Source organism: Lissotriton vulgaris, chromosome 12 (assembly GCF_964263255.1).
Source record: "Lissotriton vulgaris chromosome 12, aLisVul1.2, whole genome shotgun sequence".
NCBI lineage: Eukaryota > Metazoa > Chordata > Amphibia > Caudata > Salamandridae > Lissotriton > Lissotriton vulgaris.
Window position 1 is genome coordinate 633,400,006 of NC_141700.1, and position 25,033 is coordinate 633,425,038.

General features: G+C 41.1%; 1 protein-coding gene across 2 annotated transcripts in view; it reads left to right on the forward strand.

The window, feature by feature from the left end:
• Positions 1–25,033, forward strand: part of LOC147677901 (sulfotransferase 2B1-like) — a 428,603-nt gene that overhangs the window by 320,000 nt on the left and 83,570 nt on the right. For both annotated transcript variants that reach the window (XM_086946529.1, XM_086946528.1), the window contains exon 3: positions 22,973–23,099. In XM_086946529.1, coding sequence (XP_086802655.1) covers positions 22,973–23,099 — 127 coding nt within the window. The remainder of the gene's footprint in view (positions 1–22,972; positions 23,100–25,033) is intronic.

Genomic DNA, 25,033 nt, shown 5'->3' on the forward strand with positions numbered 1-25,033 from the left:
GATCTTGTTTTTTACAGAGCTGGGCCCCCTTCCCTGAGCTCTCGCCAGGTAGAGGTGTGGCCGCTTATTCTAAATATATTGGTAAGTGTATTTTCTCTAACAAACGTATGAGAACCTGCTAATGCGGTTAAGGCTGGTCCTCATAGCACTACATGCACCACAGAAACCCATATGATGAATCATGCAACCTATGGTGGGTGAGGGTTTTCGTCCTAAAAGGGATTGTCCCCCTGCTTATATGGGAGATTTTGGGCCAGATGTAGGTGTCCAAATACTGGTCGGAAACGGCCGAAAATACCGATTTTCGGCCGTTTCCGACCGCTATTTGGACATTGGTATGTAGGGGTTTGAAAAACTTACAGATTCGGTAATTTTACCGAATCGGTACAATTACAGAATCGGTAAATTTACTGAATCTGTAAATTTTACCGCTTCGGTAAAATTACCAATCGGTAAACATACCGAATCTGTAATTTGCTATGTAGGTAGCACTGTTAACAGTGCTACAGGACATTCAGGATTCGGTATTTACCATGTAATACTATTAAATGGTAAATAACGAATTCCTGTGTACATGCACATCTGTGCATGTACACCTGTGCCATGTGGCACACAGACATGCCCTAAGGGCATGTATGTGTGTCACATGGCACACAAGCCTGAAACAGGGGTGCAACAGGGTGTCAAAGTGACACCCTGTTCCCCATGTCAATTCAGTAAATTTACTGATTCGGTAATTACCGAATCGGTATTTGATATTGATTCCTATGGGCTTCAAGGCCCATAGGAATCAATGGCAAATACCGATTCGGTAATTACCGATTCGGTAAATACCGAATCTTTCAGAATCGGTATTTTTTAACGATTTTTTACCTACATATGTTTTACCGATTCTTAAATACCGAATCAGTAAAATTCGGTATTTAAGAATCGGTTCAAACCTATTTACCTACATCTAGCCCTTTGTCTCCAATCCTTCTATCTACTGATGCATATTTGTTGATGCATATTTGTGTGCTAACATTGTCCTAAGGATTTCTTGTGTTACACTTGTATTTTATTAGGGGATACTCTCCTCGTCGGTCTTTAAATTAGTTCCCTTGGACCCTTCCCCCTCCCTTTGTGTGTTGGCCATTGATTGACTGGCAGAAGCACGGTGACACACTTTAAATTGGGAAAATGGCTAAGAAATGTAGTTTAATAAGGCATTTGTAATGCATACAACACAGTATATTTCAGTACTAGTTTAATTTTTAAAGTTGCATTTCCCTTACCCAAACAATCTTGCTTTATCACTATTCTTCCAAACACACAGGGTGTCTTTTCCTTCCTTATTGTTTTTTGTGCACAGTGTATATGAAGAATAGTTGATGGACGGCAGCGCTTTTAATTTGTCAGGATCACTTTTAGAACTAATACTAAATCACGAAAGTGGTTCTCAAGTGGAATGAACTGCTAAATGTACCAAATAGTGCTTTAAAATACTTATCTTTTGAAGGTTTGTAGGAAATAGGGATAAAAGTCACCATAGTGGGTTTGTACCAATGCTGGTCCGGTAATTTCCAAAAGAATATGTGATTAAAAAAATCACACCTACTGTGCAATAGAAGAAGAAATACATTATGTTAGACAGTGGAATATTACTTTTGATAATGTGAATTCAGTTTAAAGAGGGAGTAATTATGACTGATCAGTAGTATTTATTACATAAAGGATCATCAATGTTATATCACCCTAACCTCATACTCGCCCTGAAGGGTTATGGTAAAAATTTCAGATTTCAGTCTCCAACATTGATCCGGGAATGTTTGCCTGCTAGAAGCGTACCAGCAGTGATGGGGATTAAATGTTAAAGTTAAAGACATTTACATGCCCAAAATAGGCACACGCCAACAGGAAATAGCCTCTGAAAACACAGGTCTTAAGGTTCCTCAAAAATGTATCAACGTTACTTTCCTATTCCCCAGCAGGCTCTCTGACCACAAAAGAGGACATTTCGAAAGGTGTCTGAAGCAGAATATGGTGGCCAGCAGATGCTAATGTTTTAGTCAGTAGATAAGGCAGCATTTGTATTTATAAATAAGCATGATCCATTGTGTGTCTGCTCTTGAAGATAGTACAGTGGCATTTAAATAGTTTCCTTAGTTGAACAGGCAAATAAAGAGGTACAGTAGTCTTTGTAATATGAAATGTAAGTGGGAGTCCAAAACCAATGTGAGTCATTGATAAGGCAAGGATTTGCATGACTGATGCAATTGAAGGCTTTTAATGTTACATGATATGCATCAGATTGTGGTGAACCGATGCTTCCCTGGGTATCAAAAACATGGGCATCACCTTAAATCACAAAGATGATTCTTAAAGCCAGTCAGTTACACTGATGGTCATTGCTGCAACCTACAGAGAATGCCACCTTGCTTTCAGAGCTACTTATGCTATGCTGAAAAATGGGGAACCCTAGAGCCATCTCTAATGAAGGGGAGCAGGGCTTATTTTATGACTTTATCATACTCAGGTTAGAAAGACTGAGTAGGAGTCACACAGCATTCCCAGACTGTGTACCAGTTCCCATGAAGTAGAGCTCAGTGAAAGCGACGTAAATTATTGATATCAGATTTTTCGGATTGGCTGGAACTGGCCTCGCCCCTTGAGGCGGACTATTTCAGGATGGCCGCGGCACAGACGTGCCAGATCTAACCTCCGGTAGGAGCAGTTTCTTAAACGTGCATTCCACTCCCATCTGAGTGTCTTATCACTCAGACTGGAGTGTTCTAACTATTTAGTTACTTGTAGCACTTAATGCGGGGAGGTGCATGGCTCCCTTCTATTATATTTTTAATTTTACTTTCCTTGTAGCACCTCGGTGCAGGAGTTGCCTGGCTCCGCTTTTCTGACCCCTTTTAACTTAACTGCTGGTATTTTGCACACTACTTCGCTGCGATTGATCTTACCTGCTGAGCCACCGACTGCAGGTCACGGTGAGTGTACTCACTCCCTGCCCTACTGCCTCTGGATTAGCTGGAACTGGCCACACCCCTGTAGGCAGACTATGTCAGGATGGCCGCAGCACGCACGCATGCAGCGGGCGCTCTGCTGGTGCACCAAAGGCAAACCTGCTTGCACCCGTATGCATATGGCTAGGGCCAGGGTCCTTGCCATTTTTACTGTCTGTCAACTCCTAAAATACTTCGTTAACTAACTTAGAGACCTAGCACCTCCTAAAACCCCTGAAGCATGATGGCACAATCTAATCTTAGATGTCGACTTACTTAACTGCCCTCACTGTAACTACAACCCGGAACATATAAAGCTGATGCCCACTAGTAAGTACAAAGTGCAGTCTCTGACTAAACACAAAAATGAAATCCTGGCGTACTAAGACAAGACTGCCCTATTAAAAGAGGAGGAGGATAGCATTAATCAACAAACTGTCCTAAAATGCACCATTAAGGCCGCTAACATTGAAAACGGTGAGGCCATCTTTTTCACCCTGACCGCAGTAGAAGACTACGCTTTAGCGGGCTTTTTGATCTATCGGCCACCAGGACAAGCGGCACAGTTCATATCCAGTCTCGCTGAGAGTATTGTCCAGCCAGCACTTATCCATAACAGCCTGATAATCCTAGGTGACCTTAACTTGCAGTTTGGCAATAACTCCAATTTAGAAGCCCAATCTCTATGTAAGCAACTTATAACTATGAATCTAACTCAAAAAGTGAACACCCACCAATTAGGACATTTCCTAGACCTGATATTTACCAACTTTCCTTAGATTGATGTGGACACCCCAGTAATAGTTCCCTGGTCAGACCACCACTTGGTGGCCTTTGGCATGCTTCTTGACAGACCACCCCTTTCCTTTATGCCTAGTCAGATGATCACCCAAAGGAAGCGAACTAAGTTTAACACTGAAACCTTCACTCCGAATCTCTCGAGTACCAACCTCCAACTTGGGGATGACTTCAATAAAGCAAACTCAGATTTCGAAAAATGGATATTAGGTGCTATAACCAAACTAGCACTGTAGACCTCTCAGAACACGGCGGAATCCTGCCCCTGATTCAACAAAACTCTGATTACAGCAAAAAAAAATTGTAAAAACCTCGAGCATAAGTGGAGGACGGATTGTTGCCCCACTAGTAAAACCATCTATAAAAATGAGCTTAAACAGTACCATGCACTCATTAAGAAAACACACTGCTGTGCTTTCTATACTGATAAAATTGAGCAAGCCAACAATTCATCTAAAGAACTTTTCTCTAGTCTCAAATCACTGTCATCGCTAGAAAGCGCATTGGCCCCTCCACTGATATCTTTGAAAATTGTAATAAAATTGCTGACTTCTTTGCGTCTAAAGCAGTGAAGATCTGACACATTCCCGTCAGAAGCATGTAGCTGTATCAATTTTGACACCTCTCATGAAGCAGCATTTGGAGGGATTGGCCTCTCTAAATTCAAAACCCCCACGCTGGATGACCTGAAGGGTCTGGCCATGAGCATCAAATCTGGCTCCCCTCTTGATCCAGCTCCGCCTAAACTCCTGATGCAAGTAATGGATTTTTTTCTACCCTATGTCCAACAGCTTATAGATATATCCTTTCGCTCAGGTGAGGTTCCACTAAAAATGGAAGCAAGCAATAGTTCTCCCTCTGCATAAAAAAACCTTCCGCCGACCCTATGCTGCTAGATAACCTACGGCCAATTTCTATCCTACCATTCTTTGCCAAAATTACAGCGACAGTAGTGAATAATCAACTTGTAAATAACTTCAAACTTAATAATCTATTTCACTCTTCACAATCTGACTTTAGAGTCTCCTACTCTATGGAGTCAGCCCTACTTCTCGCTATGGAAACCTTGAGGAAATGTGCAGATGCAGGACATATTGCAGCACTGGTCCTGTTGGACCCAAGTGCAGCATTCAACACCATATCGCATAACCTACTTCTCCAAAGGCTAGGGCTTTGTGGGGTTAGGGGCTCAGCTCTTCGCTTGATGACCTCCTTTCTCACAGCTTCCAAGTCGCTCAGCACCCACATACATCTAAGAGCATTCTTCTCAGCCAGGGGGCCCCTCAGGGATCAATACTGAGCCCCACTCTATTCAATCTTTATATTGGCCCCCTTGCAGAAATTGTAGATAATACAAATTCACTATTGTGTCATATGCGGATGACACGCAACTTATTGTCACTCTATTTCAGGACACGGAGACAGTGGCTAATCAGGTCTCCTCTTGTCTAGGGAAGCTCACTTCATGGATGAACAATTGCCTTAAACTTAACGGCAATAAAACCAAAGTAACGCCAGTCGGGAAAACACCTTCAATCTGATCATCGGCATGGTGGCCCCAGGCTCTGGAGCAAACTTCTGCCCCTAAAGAGGAAACTAAAAATCTGGGGGTCTGGTTTGATCCCAAACTCTCGTTTGAGAATCAAATCAGTAAGACAACCGGAAACTGCTTTGGGACTCTTAAAGACCTAAGGAAACTCCTATATCTACTACCTATCAAGGCTAGAAAAACCCTTGTGCACACTCTAGTCACACCCCAATAGACTATGGTAACATTCTCTATCTAGGAGTCTCCAAAAAAGCCTCAGCAACCTGCAACGTATTCAAAATGCTGCCACACGATTGGTCCTGAATCTTCCTAGAAGAACATCCATTTCTAAAGCTCTGTCTACTTTTTACTGGCTGCCAGTGGAAAAGAGGATCACCTGCAAAGCCATGTTCTCTTGTCACAGAATTCTGTGGAATAGAGGTCCAAGTTACCTCCACTAGATGATAACATCTTACACTCCTGCAATCTTAGATCTGCGGGAGCCCATCTGGTCATAGTGCCCAAAATCCAAAGAGCCAGGATGAGAGCTTGATCTTTTGGCTATCTCGCAGCCAAAAAGTGGAACACTTTACCATTGACTCTGAGAGCCGAACCCATTGAAAGCATCTTTCACAAAGGAATAAAAACGTAACAATTTCTCCCCTAATTTAGGATTTTCTGTATGTCTTTCTCAGAATCCCATTTCCTCCTAGTCTAGATACAGTCTTTCCTTTTTATTTTCCTCTGGGAGTCTTTATCCTAGCGGGGGGACACACCGTTGGATGTAACCAGGTGCTTTACAAATGGAATAATTATTATTATGGTAGTAAGTTTCTTGGAAGCAGATTTCTGCATATTCTATTTCTACTAGGTAATGTCTTCCACAGCCTTTTAGCGTTCAATATCTGAGACCCTGGTCCCGGATCACATAAGCCATTTCGAAATTGTGAATGGTGAACAAAAGGGACAGAGAGGTAGGCTTTTTAGGACCACTTGTAACCAAAACTTCCATGACATAAATATATGACCTGTTCACTGTTGCGAAATAGGAGGGAGTAGTTTCAGGCTGTTCGCAAAGTGCCCTAGTGGTCCTGTAAGACAGTAGTTCTTTTTTAAAAAAAAACTTTTTATTGAGGTCCTAGTTTTAATAACAAGAGCTAAGTCTCGCACAAACCATGCAAAAAAAAAAAAACAAGCAAATCTTAGCTGTCACAACACAAGTATACTCCGAGCATTGTGCATTGACACTGGTAACACTATGAGCAGTGGCACACTCAAACACAGTGCCCGTAAAGCCAAGAACCACCCCCCCTCCCTGCGAACTCAACATTATACGACCTTGAAGGAGCATATCTCATTGTCAATGGATCAGGTCCTAGACTGACAGGGTTTAACATGTATCCTCTGGTGGTCAACGCAGCCCTTCCATATCTTAAAGTGTTTATGAGGGTACCCCCAAACCTGATATATCGGGTGCACCAGGTCCATACAGAAATCCATGCCCTTTTCTCACCCGTCCCAAGAGGGGGCCTCTGCGTCCATCTATGCTTTTGCAATATCTTGTTTAACTATGAGCAGCCCCAGCCAGAGCAGTACTCTCTGGCATCTATTGCCCTCCAGATCATCCTCAATATGCAGCAAGATCATCCTCCAACCCAGCATCATCCCCAGAGCCCCCATCACCCTCTCCCAGAAATGTAGAAGCACTGGGCATCCCCAAAAGGTGTGTAGTAAATCCCCAGTGGCATCACCACAGCACAGGTAACCCCTGGAGTCAATCAACCCCATTCTGAACAGCAGTGTGCTTGCAGTGCAGTATTTTAAGTTGGATAAGTCAGAATTGAGCGGCCACCAAAGCTTCTATTGGGTCGGCCACCACCTCCCTCTAATCCTCTTTCTGGAGCTGGCCATGGTCCTGTGACCATGCCTCCTTCATTAATGGGTCTGGTTGTTGACATAGCAGTGTTTGATAAAGTACTGACAGTATATGTGTTTTAAAATCAGTCAGTAAGAGTTTCGCCTCCAGGGGTGAGTAGGCCGAAACTTCGGTGCTTAATGGCAAGTATGTGGTGAGTGCATGTCGGAGCTGGAGATTTGAAAACACTGGGTACGATGCAATGGTATTCCTCCTGCAGCTCTGGAAAGGACTTAAGAAACCAGTCTGTGAGCACATCTCCAAGTGTCACATTGCCTAATGCACCACATGAAAAGCAGCAGAATGCAGCCACTTGCAGGAGTCTAGTCCCTTTCCACAACAGTGTCTCCAATGCTCATCCCATGGCTTTCATTGCCTCTCTCCATGCGGTCAGCATCACCCCTGTGGAGGTGAGAGTAAGACAATAGTTCTTAGCCTGTGGGCCGGGGCCCTTGTGGATCCATAAAGCTTATCGAAAGGGTCTGTGACTGCTTAGAAAATGACATAATAATTAACAAATCAATAAAGTGTATGTAGATCGAGAAGAAAAATATAAACTTGAAAACTTTAAAACGTCAAGTGAATGTGAAAGAGATTTCAACTGAAGGCTAAAAATTAGGTTGGTGTCCTGAGAGTGATTTGTGCATCATACAGAAGAAAGTATGGATGGTGGGTGGCCTCAGGTGAATATAGAAAGCCATAACTTCCCCATTAAATTGTAAAATTTCTATTCTCCACATTTGTTTGTGAATTACAAACAATATTCCATTATTTGTGTATTTGCTTGATGAATGCTTGATTCTATGATTGTGTGTATTATTTTGAGGTTCAAATCACAGAAATAGATTTAGCTGGGCTTCCTGGCATCCAGTGACGCCTCAGTGAGGGTTCTTAGATTACAATAATGATTCATTGGGGATCCCCGGATTCCAGTAATGATTAAGTGGGGGTCCGCAGAAGTCAGAAGTTTAGGAACAAGTGCTGTAAGAGATTGATTAGCACTAAGAATGCAAACCTATTAAATCTCACAGCAAAATTGTACAAGCTACTACAGCTAGGTACTCACTCTCCTTTCCACATGAATGATTGTGGCTCCTGAGCAAATACTTGAGTGGCTTTGGTACCTTATGTATGTTGGAAATCCCATTGACAATGTGCCACAGAACTGTCAAACTCTAAAAAGCATCACACATTTACCCTGGTAGTGTTGCAGTCAGTTCCTCCTCCAGCATAAACCTTACACTGTGTGAAGGTATACAATCATTAAAAGAAATACAAGACCTTATTAAAACTCAAATGTACTTTGCAAGAAAAGAGTTAGCATTCGAGTAATAATTGTTAATGTCAAAAAGAGCAGGTCTGATGACCCTACAGCTTGTTTGTGTGGTAGTTTAAATACCGCTGCCTTGGGGAATGGTAGTTGGGGGTTCTAGATAACGGTATCACATCCACAAGAATAGTATGGACAAGGGCCTTGAGATGGGGAAGCAGATGGAGTTGTACAGAAGGATTCAAGTGGTTCTAGGGGTGGTGTAAAACCCAGAGAAAAAGACAAAATAACAGCTGTTCTGATATACACTTACATAAAATAAATCAATAGATAACCACTCGTAACCTGGAAACTGAGGGGAATGGGCAATAGCATTATGTGCTTTCAAGTGCATACCTTTTTAAAATGTAGGACACACAAATATCGTTTCTTCATGAGACCTACTTTACGAATCACAAAATACACAAACTCTAACATAGATAGAGAGGCCAAAATATAATAATTCTGCAATTATTCCATGGAAAGGGTGTGTTCATATAGGTTATATATTGCACTATATGACATCTGTATAGATCAGGAAGGGCGGAGAACTAGCTTTGTCTGTCTAGATGGGATAGCTATAACATTGGGTCATATATATGCACCAAAATTCAGATCAGGCCACCACCTTCCTCACGGAGCTATCGGAGCTATCACCCTGCGGGGGGGATTTAACACAACCTTTAACAATAATTTAGATAAATTTCACCCTCAACTCCAAGATATATTGGTGGAGAGAACTGGATGAACCTTAGCACACTGTGCATCACAATGTAACGTAGACGACAGCTGGTGTCGATTGAGCCTGAACACAAGAAAGTTTGCATTCTATTCACCAGTTTATAACTTACATGTATGACTGCACATAAGGCATTCAACAACGCATCAGAAGTGTTGAGTACTTAGGAAGGACCATTTTGGAACATAGGGCCAGATGTACGAAATCCTTATTTTGCATTTCCTAAATAGCGATTCCTTAGGAATCACTATTTAGGAAATGCAAAATGGTATGTACAAAATTTGCGATTTCCTAATAGTGATTCCTACAAATTAGGAATCACTATTAGGAAATCACAAATAGGAAATGTGAATGCATTCCTACCTATGGGCCAAATAGGAAATTATTTGCTTTCCTGAATTGCGATTTCCTAATAGTAAATCGCAGTTTAGGAAACCCAAACCCAAGGGTGCCTGGAGGCACCCCGAAATTCGTAGTGCACATGTTAGTGCACATATGCCCCATGGGCATTGTGCGCTTCATGTCACATAAATAAACCATTTTTAAAAGTGGTTTTTAATTTTGCACATGGTTACCTTCGACTTTGAGTTGATGGTAACAGCATTTCCTAAATACCCAATTCTCATTTAGGAAATGCTTTGTACATGTGCTTTAGGAATCGCAAATAGGCAATCCCTATTTGAGTTTCCTATATGGCTGTTGCAATTTGCGATTTCTACCGAGTAGAAATCACAACTTGTGACCAGTTTTTTGGCCTTTCTTCATATGAAAAGGCTGTTTGGCATTTCTTAATGGGACGAAATTGCGATTTGGCCCATTAAGAAATGCAAAAGGCTTTCATACATCTTGCCCATAATCCCTTACTACAAACACTGGGCTTGAGTAGGTAATGCTCTGCCATACCTGTCTGGAGAAACCAAGGAAGCATGCTTGAAAATAGAGCTGTAAGGGAAATGCTCAGAGACACAATCAAATACTACTTCATGGAAATGGAACACAGCATCTGGTGCACTAATAGCATGGGAAGGATTTAAAGTTATAATTAGAGGTCATTGCATTAATCAAAAGTAGGGTCAAGAAAAGCACGTGAAAAGACCTTAATATACTAGAAGCATATATTAAAATACTTGAAAGGGAATCCATAACTAATACACTTAAAATGGAACAAATAATAGCATACAAAGAAAAATATGCAATGCTTCTTGAGTGTCTGTGATGTCTAAACTATAGAGGATATCTAGAAAAAACAAACACAGATCGGGGACAAAAAGGCTGCCTAATGACCTAGATGTCTACATCAGAACGGGGAGGCTCCCCTTTAGCAGGAATGAAAAAGGAATTGAACCATCCCATATGTACTCAAAAATAAAGAAATAGGTCATTTGCTACCTACTATTTTCGATGGTATAAAAAAATTCTGAAACAACAACACAATCAGACATAATTGGAACCCTTATACACATTGAATCATCCCTTAACTGAGGGTGAAATAGAAGCGGACATACGAGATATGAAACCCAGCAAGATGCCAGGTGTGGAAGGCCTTCCCATGGAATTTTGTCAGACAAGTAGTAACTTACTTGCCCTGAAACTACTGGACATGTACATGGTAGTATTAGAAGAAAGATATCTCCTCAAATTGACCTAAGGGTCCTAACATTTCCCTTTCCCAATCCCAGACTTGACCATATGGACAAAATTCCATACCGGCTGCTATCTTTGTTAAACTTAGATTATAAAATAATCAGTAAATTATTAGCTATGGGACTGTATGAACTGTTACCATCTCTGGTCCATGTGAACCAGACTGAGTTTATCCCTGGTCTTCATACTGCCCTCAACACAAAAAGCCTATATAGAGTCATTAGTGACCTGGCTGACCTTATAATCATATCTATAGACCTAGAAAAGGCTTTTGATACTTTACATTGGAACTATCTTCTAACAGTCCAAGGACTGGGAACGGAAGAGCATATGATAGTGCTGGTCCAGCTTCTATAAACTGCTCGAACAGCAAGGGCATGCACAGAGTAACTAATGACAGAATAATTTAAGGTATATAGATGCACCAAAAAAGGCTATTAACTGTCTCCTATAATATTTGGTGTCACTGTGGAGCCATTGGCAGAACAAAGTAGACAGACTAAAAGCATTGAGACCCTAACGGGTGAGTAGCGCACTTTACAAATTCCTGATTGATTGATTGATTGAAAGCATAAAAGGCATCCTACACAAACATAAAATTCACAAAATCTTGCTTTACACAGATAATCTGTTATTTTTCATACAGGACAGCACTTAGAAGTAGGTACTACAGCTCAGGCATTAGAAGATTTTAGACACATATCTGACTTACAGGAAAATTTGCTTAAGTTGTTCATATTCCTACTCAGAACAACAGACTTGACAGCTCCTCCCACAATAGAATCTGAGGAAAGGAGCTTGTTAATATATAGGAGTGCAAATTTTCCACACAGATGTACATAGAAATGGGCAACCTGAACAAGGCACTCACTTTGATTAGGGGTTGCATTAAGTTTTGCAAGACGCTCCCTTTTCCGGTGATGAGTCAAATAGCCCACATTTCCATGCTCCCACGCTTTTTATACTACTTTAGTGTACTTCCCATCTGGATTCCCAGATAGAACATCTTGGATTTAGACGTAATATTGACTCATTAGATCTGGAATTTTAACAATTATAGACTAGCACTTTTAACATTTAAATTACTCAGGGAGGAAGGAGGCCTAGTACCCTGGATTTTGAGATCTATTATTCTGTTAAACAAATTCAGTGGGTGGCTAGCTGGTTAGAGGGTAGACACAGAGAGGCCATCTCAAACATCCCTTTCCCAAGTGAGATCATAAAAGGTGAGATGCATGCTTGTTCCCACGTGCATGGAGTTGAATAATATCCTGCACTATCAACAATTTGGCTTTCTTTGTCTTAGGGGCACCAAACAGAAGTGGCCGATATTAGGGGAGATCTACTCACGTTGCTCGACACAGGCCAACTGGAAATTCTAATTCTGTTATTGCAAGTTACAAAAGTGCAAAATAGAGCATAATCTAGAAATGTAAATAAATCACATACCTCTCAAGACCTATACAGATAGCAATAAGACAATTTATTTAATGACTTGCTGCTCTTGTCATCCTCCGCGATACTTAAGACAGTAAGTGACAACAGAGACATTTGTAGGGTACCAACTTCTAGGTCACTTTGCCACCCAACTACACACTGCAACAAAGACCTGAAACAGTATTTATTATGTTTTCAGTAAAAAATATTTGAAACTTATTTTAATAAACTTATTTTGCATTTAGTCTATTTACCTATTGTTATCAGGCAGCAAGCTGAAACGACTTAACACACAAGAAGGTGAATGGTCTAGATATCTTCTTTTAATAGGGCATTTGTATTGCATACTCTCAAATACATCCCAGTATAGTACAGTGCAAGGTTAATTTTTAACCCACGCAGGCATACTTTATAACTATTCTTCAGAGAACTGGGTGTTATTCAATTCCTTATTAACTTACAAAATGAAGAATAGTTAATAGGTGGCTCCACTTTTCCTTAGTCAGGATAAATGCAACACACAATTGACAGACAGCCCAGGAAAACTGGATTTCACATGAAGAAATGGAGGCCTTTTTTAGAGTTTATTTCTGTGAATTAGACCCGACCACAAATAAGGGGACTATGGATGAGAGAAAAATCATTAAACTAATGAAGATCCTTAAATTTACTGGGTGGAAGACACTTGCTGCTTTATAGCTCCTCATTAGCGTTTACTCACGATAGTGGTTGGACAAAGGAACAGAACGGCTAACCTTACCCTCTGGTACTCTAAAATATCTCCTTTTTGAAGGCTTTGTAGGAAAAAAGATCAAAGTTACTATAGAGGTTCTGTATCAATGCTGGCCTATGACGTTCAAAAGTATATGCTATTAAGAATATTCATATTGTCTATGCAATAGCCAAAGAAATACATTATGCTTGGTAGTGAGAAATAATTTTTAATTGGGCTTCAGTTAAAAAATTGAGTAATTCTAACTGATTATTATCTCTGAACATGTACACACAAAAACAGCGCTATAACGGCAACCGCATACTACCCATGACAGGCTAAAATCTAATCTTCTGATGCTACCCTCCAATGTTTTTCCAGGAATCTTTGCCTACTAGAAGGCTGACAGAAGCACTGCTTAATAATGAGTGTATTCACAAAGGTAAAATAAACTTATGAGTAATTTACCTGTGTAATTTACTCTTACACTTTTGAGTAACTTTTACTGCTTTTGGCTATTCACAAACTCTGAGTGTAAATCTAGTGAAAGCTGTAGGTGCAGTTGCTCAAAGGTATAGTATTGCATGCCTCCACCCCCTCAAAAAGGGGGAGGAGCCAAATGTATGAGTGTAAGTTACTACTGGCAAAAAGAATAGTAAGTCGAGCAACACACATCACCAACAATTGTTACTACAATGCCCTCCCATTGAATATAATGGAGACAGGGAATTAAATTAAAAACCCTGATAAAGTACATCAATTGCATATATTTATTTCAAATGTAGAACAAAATAAAAAAATACTGCTCACTATTAAATCAGTTTCAAATTAAAGGTTTAATTTAAATATATCAAAGCAAAGTAACATTATTTGCCTGAAGTTTAAATAAAAAAAACAAATATTCGCCTAAGAATAAAATTGATGTATAGAAATAATTAAAAGTAACGTAATTATGTTTTAATAAAAACAAATGCTTCATTAATTTAAATGTTATAAACATTCTGTTTACATATTTATTAATTAAATAAATGTTTTATTTTTAGATTTTTTTAAAACATTAATTTATATTGATTTATATTTTTAGCTATTTAAAATAATGTGATTTAACATTATTTCATATGAGGCTTAGTTTTAACTCCCTATGTCCATTATTGACTATGGAAGAGTGTTGCAGTAGAAGAAATTGTGCATGCATGGTGCTAGAATTACTCCAGGCTCTGAGCTGGAGTAATTCAATTCGGTTTTGTGTCCCTTTTTGACTGTAGTAACTTTAGAAGTGCAGTTTAGCAATGGACTTATGTCTTTGTGGGTGGGTGCATGTCTTTCCCTGAATCCCTACCAGTTAGTAGTATGCATGCCCCTTTTTCCAGCCACTTCCCATGGTCCCACCTACATTTACTACTAAATAGTAAACTTACATGTGTGAGGATCTCCTCATAGAAAAGATAGGAGTGGGGGAGATTTACACTTCGGTTTGTTAACAGCATTTTGGAGTACCTTTGTAGTACTACTAAACATACTACAAAATATAGTTTATGAATAGTCCACTAAATGTTGGTTATACATGTACAGTTAAAGACAAAGTTAAAGATATTTACACAGGCCAGACTAGGTGCCCGCCATCAGGAAGGCACCTCCGAAAAGATAGGTTTTGAGGTTCCTCTTAAATGTGTCAGTATTTATTTCCTATTCCCAAGGAGCAGACTCTATGACCACAAAAGATTACATTTAAGAGGTGTCTAAAGTGGAAGATAGTGATCATCGGATAATAATGATTTATGGCCTGATTGCGAGCTGAACCTGTGGTGGCAGTCCCTGGACTGCCAGACTGGTGGTCCACCTGCCGTATTACGAATACGGCGGTGGGATCGCTACAAGGCCACCACTACCCCCGGGGATTACAGATCCAGCAGCGGTGGCACAGCGGTGAGAGGCTCTAATGTGCATGTAGTGCTGTAGCGGCACCGCCAAGCATATTAGGAGTTTCCTCACTGCCAGAGTTTTCATGGTGGTGAGGCTGCCACGAAAACTGTGGTAGTGAGGAAAACAAAGGGGGTCCTACAGGGCCCCTGTTGCCTCAGGGCCATGGTGTGCCTGCAAGGGGGTACATGTTGTGCCCCCCGTGTTCAGTCACCCCCTTTCTTGCACGACATGGACTTTAAAGTCCATGCCATGCACGAACAGGTTTTGGCGTTCCCATTGTGGTGCCTTTTTAATAGGCACCACTGTGGGAACATCAAAGGACAGCCGGCCAGACCACGAGATTAGTCATAATCTGGCGGGGCAGCGGTTGAGTTTGGCAGTCCTGGGTCGGGACGCTGGCGTGGCAGCCTTGCTCCAGGACTGCCAAATTTAATCAGACCCATAGTCAGTGGATAAGGCTGAATTTGTATTTGCAATGAATGAGCCATTGCCTGCCTGCTCTTATAGAAAATACAGAAGCATTTGAATTGTATCCTAAACTGGCATACAATAACAAGGTATAGTAGTCTTTGTAATATGAAATTTACACGAGAGTTCAAAAACCAAGAGAGCCAGGTGAGTCATCAATAAGGCAAAGGCTGTCATGACTAATACAATTCAAGGATTTGAATGCTATATGGAGTGCATCAGATTTGATTAGCCAAGGTTTTTCTGGGTGTCAGAAACATGATCATCAGCTTAAACAGCAAAGTCAATTCTTAAGGACAACGTTACACTGATAGCCATTGCTGCAGATTACCACAAATGTCGCCTTACTCATCAGCTATTTATGCCATGTTGGAAAATGGGGTTTCCCATGGACATCTAATGAAGGGAAGCAAGGATGCTTTTATGACTTCATGAAACTCAGGTTTGAAAGCTTAGGTCTGAGATAAACAACAGCACTCTCAGACTGTGTACCGGTTCCAATGCAGTTGAGTTGAGTGTAAGAGATGTAAATTACTGTTACCAGATTCATACATCAGTAAGTTTGTTAGAGGCTGTTTTTTTTGTTATTACTTTTTACTCAGGGTAATGGGTAATGTCTTCCACATCACATGCATCACCACCTTTAGGCTTCTGATATCTAAGACCCTAGTTCCCGTCTTCTCATGCAACGCATGGAAGTTCTGGGTATTGCCTGTGTGCATCTGAAAATGAAGACTAGAGAATGGGATCATCTGGGCTGGATCACAATTTTGTTTGGTGGAACAAAAGCGGCGAAGAGTTAAGCTTTAAGGAATACCTTTAGCCCTTACTCTATGATGTAAAAATGTGACCTGTTCACTCCTGCTAAGCAGGGGAGAGCAGATTCAGGTTAAATCTGTTCCTCAGAGTCCCTTGTGATCCTGTAAATGATAGATTAGCACTGAGTATGCTGACCTATTAAATACCAAGTGAAATTGTGCAAGTTAGTGCAGGTTCTCACTTTCGTTTCCACATGAATGATAGCCGCACACAAGTACATACACGAGTGGCTTTGGTACCTCCTGTATGTCTGAAATCCAACTGGCAGTGTGCCAAAGAATGGTCTAACTCTAAAATGTGTTGTAAGTTTGCATAAGCAATGTTGTGGTTAGCTTGTCTTCTTGCATAACTCCTACAAACATTGTAAGTGACAATTACAACACATATGTACTTTTACATCAAATCATTTAAGATCCCAATAACAACTGTTATATCTAATGGATGTTTATTTTGCAAAGTTATAGTGGTGTGTTCTTCCAATGAAATAGTCATACAATACTGAGACAAAACTGCAAAATGGAGTATGTAACTGTGAAACAAGGTTTCCAATGTTTGCTTAGAGTGCACCAGAACTTGCACAATCCGTTAAAGGCTGTGGGGCTTTGCTACATCTTGTGTTATGTTATGTTAATGTTATGTTAAGAACAATTTCTTAAGCGCACGTACACCCTTGGGGTTCTTGGCGCTATTGGTTCAAGATACTAGGCACAATTCTAAGCATAAGCCTGTTGGAAGAGCCACGTTTTTAAAGACTTTCGAAATGCCAGTAAATCATTGCTTTGTCTAATCTAATAGGAAGTGGAAGAGCGTTCCAAAGAGAGGCAGCCAGGTGGTGAAAACAGCTGCCACCCTGGCGTTTCTTCTTAAATAAAGAGACATTTGCAAGGCTTAGATGTGTAGAGCGTGATTTGCGCTGAGGTGTATAGTTAGTAATGCACTTCCTAATGAATATAGGGCCATTATCATGGAGCGCCCTGAAGGGGATGCACTCTGCCTTGAAAGCAATTCACTGGGCCACAGGCAACCAGTGGAGTTTTTCCAACCCAGCTCTGATTGCAGTTGTGTGCAGTTCCTGTAGCTACCAAATCAGCGGTGGACTGTCTTTGTCCACATTCAGAAACAGATTTACAGACGCAGTTGTTTTTCCCTTAAGGGTGTGCACAACAGCACTGTTGGCTTACTGCTTTTTTTTAATCCACTGAACTTATATTGGATCCAGTCATCAAAACCGCATACAGGATCTGCTAGGTTTCATGGTTCTTTAGGATCTGCAATTTTGCGTTTGAAACCGTGGATCCCACAGTAGATTTGGTTTTAATTTTTAAGGAGAAACTTTTCATTTTCTTCATCTCACAAAATCTCTTGCACTGAGAAATGCTCATTAGCCCCTTCCCAACCCCATCCACATTAATTGTTCTGCCTTATTGGATCCACAAATGTATCTGCAAACGCACAATTTTAGAAAATGGCACCTGAAAAATGTGAAACCTTTTTTGCCATTTTTGAGGGTATTATTCGTCACTATGGCACCTCCACATGTTCACTGTGGTCAGGAGATGGTCCACCTAACATCCACCAATTATTTTGTCGGTGACATGGAATCGACAAAAGTGTCTGGATCTATTGCATCATCTAATGGGAGCTGTTACAAAAATACTGGGTCATGGTCAGTCAATCAGATCACCTGGGTCTGTGGATCCATGTAGGATCCACAGACTCTCCATTGGTCAAAGGGAAATAAACCCCCTTCTTCAATCAGATTTGTTTATTTTTTAAGTATTTCACTCTTGAATCCAGATCTACAAATAATTCACCAGTTAACAGTCTAGATATCCGTTAAAAGAATCCCCCTGAGTACAAATGACACATTGTTAGCTAAATATTTCCAAAACTACTAAAATAAGGCCAATCCAGAGGACAGTTTTATTTTCATGGCAACTTTGATGTAATTCCATTTACAGATGTTTCTATATTGGAGAGCATAATGTTGATGTAAAAATTAAAATACCCATTTAAGTTCTATTTGATGGAGCTACATGAAATTTGACTCGATAAAGCTAAGAAGAATTTGCTAATTGTCTAAGTATGTGCAACTTTGTCAAATGGTGTACAAGTCAATAATACATCAAAACTTTTTTGACCCACACATTTAGCTTTGCCCTTCTCTGACAGATCTCAATGCAAAACTTGTTATAAGAAAATAAAATAAAGCTGAACACGCTCATTGTATGCCAAATTATGTTAGTCAAGCTGGGTCAACGCAATTACACTAACTTTTTTCAATAAAACCTGCAGCTTAATTCTATAAATTGCACGGTTAAAAAATCAACATTGTATTGCAACTTTGGAGCCTGACAATTGCTACTATCATGCTTTGAAACAAAATCCTCCATTCTTTTGGAAACTAACTCCCACAAAGTTAAATACTTCTCATAAAAACACTAGAAGGATATGATATGAACAGCAGTTGGGTGACTATTTCTCTGGGTTCACTATGGTATTCCTTATTGTCGGGATAGTGTACCACAGAATCTAGACTTTGGACTGGTGCTTCAAGGGAAAGAGGAATCACCCTACCTCTTTAAATATAGACCACAAGGATCATCTGAACATCTAATCAATACCCTAAGCACACAACAAATGTTAACACAATTCATGAAATTATACAAAAGCACATACGTTTCTTCCTTGTTCTTTTATTCCTTAATCTTCATAAGCCCTGACAACACGTGTTTCATCATAATGGGGAGTTCCCCACAAGTTCATCAGGGCTGTCTATAAAATATAACAAACAGGTGGTTGTAGTTTGCATACTACATGTAAACTACATCACACCTGTGCATCTGGTGCTTAATATTCTTAGTGTATCTTGAATCACGTAACGGGTGACTTAAGTGGAACCCTCACACAAACGTGTCCCTCAAGTGCAGCAAAATGCAAGGCACATTCCTGCCTTCCTATCTTGCCTCACCGATGAAATTCATCTAAATAGTAATTGGCCCAGTCAGTCAGAACCTAATCATGCTATCAAATGAATTTTATATCTTTCATAATGCCCATCTATATAAATCCTACTTGGTGTCCGGCTCTAATTCCGTTCTGGTATATGATTTCTGTATTCACTTAAAGATATCCATCTGTGTGCCAAAATGTATACACAAGTCCCTTTCTTTCATTACAAAAACCACCCATATGTCTAATCATCGTCAAACTCATCCCTACTCACCTGTATTAATCCAAATGATTAATTCACAATGTTACGATATCCATTATATCGGGTTCATTACCCTTCTCACAGTTGAGATTTCAAGTAATTTCCTCCTGAAACAATTACATTGCTGTCAGTTATCAGCATTAATGCCCATTTCCTGTGTTAAAATCCTCTGTATGTTGCACCCACCTATTTTGCGAGCACACTCTTGTGTCTAATTTTTCCGCCCAGTCGGTTTCATTTCCTGTGCGAGCACCAGCAGGAAGCAGTTCCTTTAACCTTTTCCGACTACCGGTTTGTATTCAACTGACGTGTTTTCCCTTAGTGATGTGATAACAACCCCTAACGATTGCCATATTTGATCAGTCCTGCATAGAAAGAATAAGCTGCGATTTTTATGCACATAAAACAAAGCAATGTAACCAGCATTGTGAACATGGTGCAAAGAATAAACAGTCCAACCATGGAAGTCTGATTATTATTTATCTGTACCCATTACTACCCCTACTCTGAGAGCATAGTGGATGTGCCCCCTTCTGCCTGATCTCTTAGGTTAGCCTGATCCCCCATACCTGGATAACTAGGCCAGGAAATTGGCCTGAAGTGGAATTGGCATTCCTTCTATACAGGATTGAAGATGAGCGCCAGCAGAGCTGCATGTCGAACACTGGAGTTGTTCCAGGATAGTCATGGCCATAACGCTCCTCTGATCCATAAAGGGCAGTGCACCATTTATATAATAAGAACCCCACTGTGTTAGAGGCAAAGCTCTGATGCAATGATATGTCTAGATTTTAGAAGCTGTCCCTGAACGGGCAATGCAAGCACTAGAATATCTAGTTCAATGCTCCTATTCTTGAATGAAGTGTACAGATGTCAATCGTGTGGTCAGAAGAGCAAGTGGGGAGGAGGATTCCAACTCTATTCCCTGGTGCCCAAGGGTGGAGAACACTGAAAATGCTCTTCTAATTTTGCACCCGAATACCTGAAGTCAGGCAAAAGGAGCCAGCATTGATAGCCTGTTAACGCTTCCTAAGTATGGAAGCATATGGGGAGAAAATAACCAAAACATTTTGAGGATTCCTTTAAAATCTCTGGGCTAGAGAATCATGTGATCGCAACCCGATCCAAAGAAAGAAAGCCAGCTGACATACGTTGCTTTGTCATACCAAAAAAGGAAGGAGGTGAAGCAAGCGAGTAGACGCCAAAGCGGGAAGAAGATGCCAGCCTGAGTAGGATTACTACCATTCCGTAGAGCTCCAGACCATAGGAAGAAGATAAAAGAAAGCTGGGAGACCATTCCTCTCATGGGCCGCCCATCACATTCCTGGAGGAACGTGGCTAGCTAAGGTACATGCTGATTGGCAGAAGAAGCAGGAGGTTAGTGAGTAAGCGAATGCCAGGGTTGTAGACACAGAGAGCTCTCCAGTGTAAAAGGGCAGAGACCAGTTAGAAGTCCACAATTGAATGTAGTATAGACAAACAACCTTGGAGTAATTCCCCAATTGTATACCAATTATTTTATTTTATTACCTTTTCTCTTGGCATACATAACATTTACTTACTACCCTTCTGTCCTAGTGCTGCTAAACAGGAAAAAAATTGAATTTTTAAAGATTCACTGGCACACCTGGTGGTAGACTAATTGGGTTCCATCCCACACAACCCTTTCCCAATAGATAATTTTCAGTTAAAATGTAGGCACTTACCTGTGGCTTTTCTTCTTCATTTGAGGGGCATATTTCCAAGATGGCCTTGGCTTCCTAGTTCCTGAAATAAGCAGATCAGAAGATGTTGTCCACACCTAGTTTGCTCAGACTAAAACAAGAAAAATAAACCTATCTCAAAATATAAAGAATAATGTCTCAAACCTGTTGTATCCCGAAAAAAAAATACAACAGACTACATAGCGAGAAATCCTGTCTTAAAAAAAGCAACATGTACATTTTCTCCGAATAATATTGTGCTAGCATATACTTGTAAAACAATATTGCTACAACAATGCCAGCCTAAAACATGCAAAATGTAAAACTAAAATGGAGAACCAAAGTGAGCCAAGAAGGCCTCCAGACACCTTCAGCCATTTTTTCTGTAGCTTAGTCAAATAATTCCTATGGCAGTTAAACTGAGAAATGTCAATTTTTTGTGTCCTCTTCCGCTGACCATTTGACTGGTCTGCACGAAAGTTGCCATGCTAAACTCAACTCGAACTTTGAGCAAGTTTTTAAAGCACGTTAGAGTTACTCAGTTCAGTATTTGCACCATACAAACACCCCATTTATACATGGTTTAATAAGCAATAATAAAGCTTCAAATATAACAACATCAACCATATAGAGTTCATATAACTGAAGTCATAATCTTCTGCAAGACCAATACTCTCACCATGAACCTTGGGATCATCATTGACTGCAACGTGATATAACAGCCCAAATCAACATCATCACTACCTCATGTCTCCACACTTTGCAGAAACCGAGGAAGATTTTTAAACGGCTCTTAATCAACAACGGGAAAGCCGTCACCCACACCCTAGTCACAAGGAAAAGGTACTATGGGATGACCCTCTCAGTCAAGATCAACATCAGGGGACATGATCACTCTCAGCCTCCTGGGGCCCACATACATCTGAACCTCACTACAAGGAGCTACACTGGCTACCCATACACAAATGAATACTTTTCAAATCTCTCACCCACACCTTCAAGTCGCTACATAAATCTGTCTCCTCATACCTCAACAATCACATCCTCTTTCACAAACTTTCCAGACACTTTCACTCAGCTGGGCTGGAGTCCTACTTGGACACATCCCATAAATAAAAATAAAAAACAGATCTGACAGTTGAGCCCCCTTCTACATCACTTCCAATGCATGGAATGACCTTCCGCTACACATTAGAGTCTCCTCGTTTGTTCTTGAATTCCGCAAGAAGCTTAAGACCTTGATTTTCGAATAGTCACTAGTAGCATTAGGCTTGCTAAACTCACACCTGCTCAGTGCCAGGTTACCCTACCGGCTGATAGTGCACTTTACAAATTACCATAACATGACATAGCTATTTCTCAGTTCACTTATGGCTGTGCCGTCAGGGTTTAGAGGCTTTCTTGAATGGACAAGGAACGAGTCCTTTCAATAAATCTTCCTAAACCTGGAACACTAATGTTACAAAAAAAGTACTGATTAAAAACATTTCTTTTTAGTTTTATCATATTGTTTACATGATGTTTGTTGCATGATTCATAAGTATAATATTTTTATGGCTCAGCTTGTGCACTGGTTGTAAAAGCCAGGCCAGACCCCTGACTCGGCCTACACATTTGCTGGCTTGCCCACCTCTAAATGAGAGAACGGGTTATCATATGTCAACTTAAGCTCTTTAAAGGACTTGAAGAAAATGAAAATAAGTAGGCAAATCTGAATCAAGCTGCATCTCCATTGACTTCATTCAATTGTTTTCTTCTTTGTTTTTACAGGTCATTTATGTGACCAGGAACCCAAAAGACGTGGCAGTTTCTTTTTACCATTTCCATAAAATGGCGAAATTCCTTCCAGACCCCGGGTCATTTGAGGAGTTTCTGAATAAATTCCTGGAGGGCACAGGTCAGTATCTCAGGTTCCTATGGGCCTTCCCAGGGAGAGTTATGATTGTGGTCCATTGTGTCCAATGAAATAGCCTGTGCATTATGGGTCATAGAGCATGGAAGCAAGAAAAGGTCCTATACTCACTGTGACACTGGATTCAAGTTATCCTGCCTGATGAGGGGTGATACCCTGAAACCGGCCCTAGGATGCTGGTTTCCAGTCCAGGGAAAACCAGGTCTGGTAGATCGGGATAGACTGTTCCCACGAAGAACTGGGTCAAGACTGACTTGCATATGGCTGGGTCCAAACTGGGGTGGCGTGGTGAGCAAAAAACAATGGATTAAACCCAGATCTGTGACTGGGGGTGAATGTTTGCATTATTCAGCATTCCGTCTATCATCTGTTCTTTTTGCTTTTGCCGCCCTAAATGGGAAGGGTATGCCGAGATGTCGGTCCCGTGCTCACTGTGCCACTGGATTGAAGCTAACCTGGCTGATGATGTGTGATGCCCTAAAACTGGTCTCAGGATGCTTGTTTCTGGTCCAGGGAGAACCTGGCTTGGCAGCTATGGATGGACTGTCCCCATGAGGAACAGGGGCAAGACTAATTTGCATATGTCTGGGTCCATTCTGGGGTGGCATGTTGAGCAAAAATATAATGGATCAAACCCGGATCCGTGACTTGGGGGGAATATTTGTATTGTTCAACATTCCATTCATCAACTGTTCTTTTTGCTTTTGCCGCCCTAAGTCGGAAGGGTATGTCCAGACGTATGTCCTGTGCTCACTGTGTCACTGGATTCAAGCTAGCCTGGCTGATATGGGGTGATACCCCGGAACAGGTCACAGGATGCTTTTTTCCAGTCCAGGGAGGATCTGGCCTGGCAGTTCGGCTGGACTGTTCCCATGAGGAGTAGGGTCAAGACTGATTTGCTTATGGTTGGGTCAAACTGGGGTAGTATGGTGAGCAAACAAACAATGGATTAAACCCAGATATGTGTTGGGGGTGAATGTTTGCATTGTTCAGCTTTCTGTCCATCATCTGTTATTTTTGCTTTTGTTGCCCTAAGTGGGGAGGGCATGCCCGACATGGATCCTGGGCTTACTGTGCCACTGAATTCAAATTAGCCTGGCTCATATGGGGTGATACCCTTACATCAGTCTTGCTTGTTTCTGGTCCAGGGAGAACCTGGCCTGGCAGTTCGGACTGGACTGTTCCCATGATCAGGGTCAAGACTGATTTGCATATGGCTTGGTCCAAACTGGGGTGGTGTGGTGAATAAAAAAACAATTGGTTAAACCCAGACCTGTTACTGGGGTGAATGTTTGCTTTGTTCAACATTTTGTCCATCATCTTTCTTTTTGCTTTTGTCGCCCTAAGTGGGAAGGGTATTCCCAGGCGTGGGTCCCATACTCACTGTGCCACTGGATTGAAGCTAGCCAGGCTGATGAGGGGTGATGCCCTAAAACCGGTTGCAGGATACTTGTTTCTGGTCCAGGGAGAACCTGGCCTGGCAGTTCTGGCTGGACTGTTCCCATGAGGAACAGGGTCAAAACTGAGTTGAATATGGCTGGGTCCAATCTGGGGTGGCGTGGTGAACAAAAAGACAATGGATCAAACCCAGATCTGTGACTGGGGGGTGAATATTGGTATTGTTCAGCATGTCATCCATCATCTGTTCTTTTTGCTTTTGTCGCCCTAAGTGGGAAGGGTATGCCCAGAAATGGGTCCCGTGCTCATGGTGCCACTGGACTCAAGCTATCCTCACTAATGAGTGGTGATGCCCCAAAACCAGTCCCAGGATGCTTGTTTCTAGTCCAGGAAGGACCTGTCCTGGCTGTTCGGGATGAATGTTCCCATGAGCAGGAGAATCAAGAATGATTTGTATATGACTGGGTCCAAACTGGGGTGACGTGGTGAGCAAAAAAACAATGAATTAAACCCAGATCTGT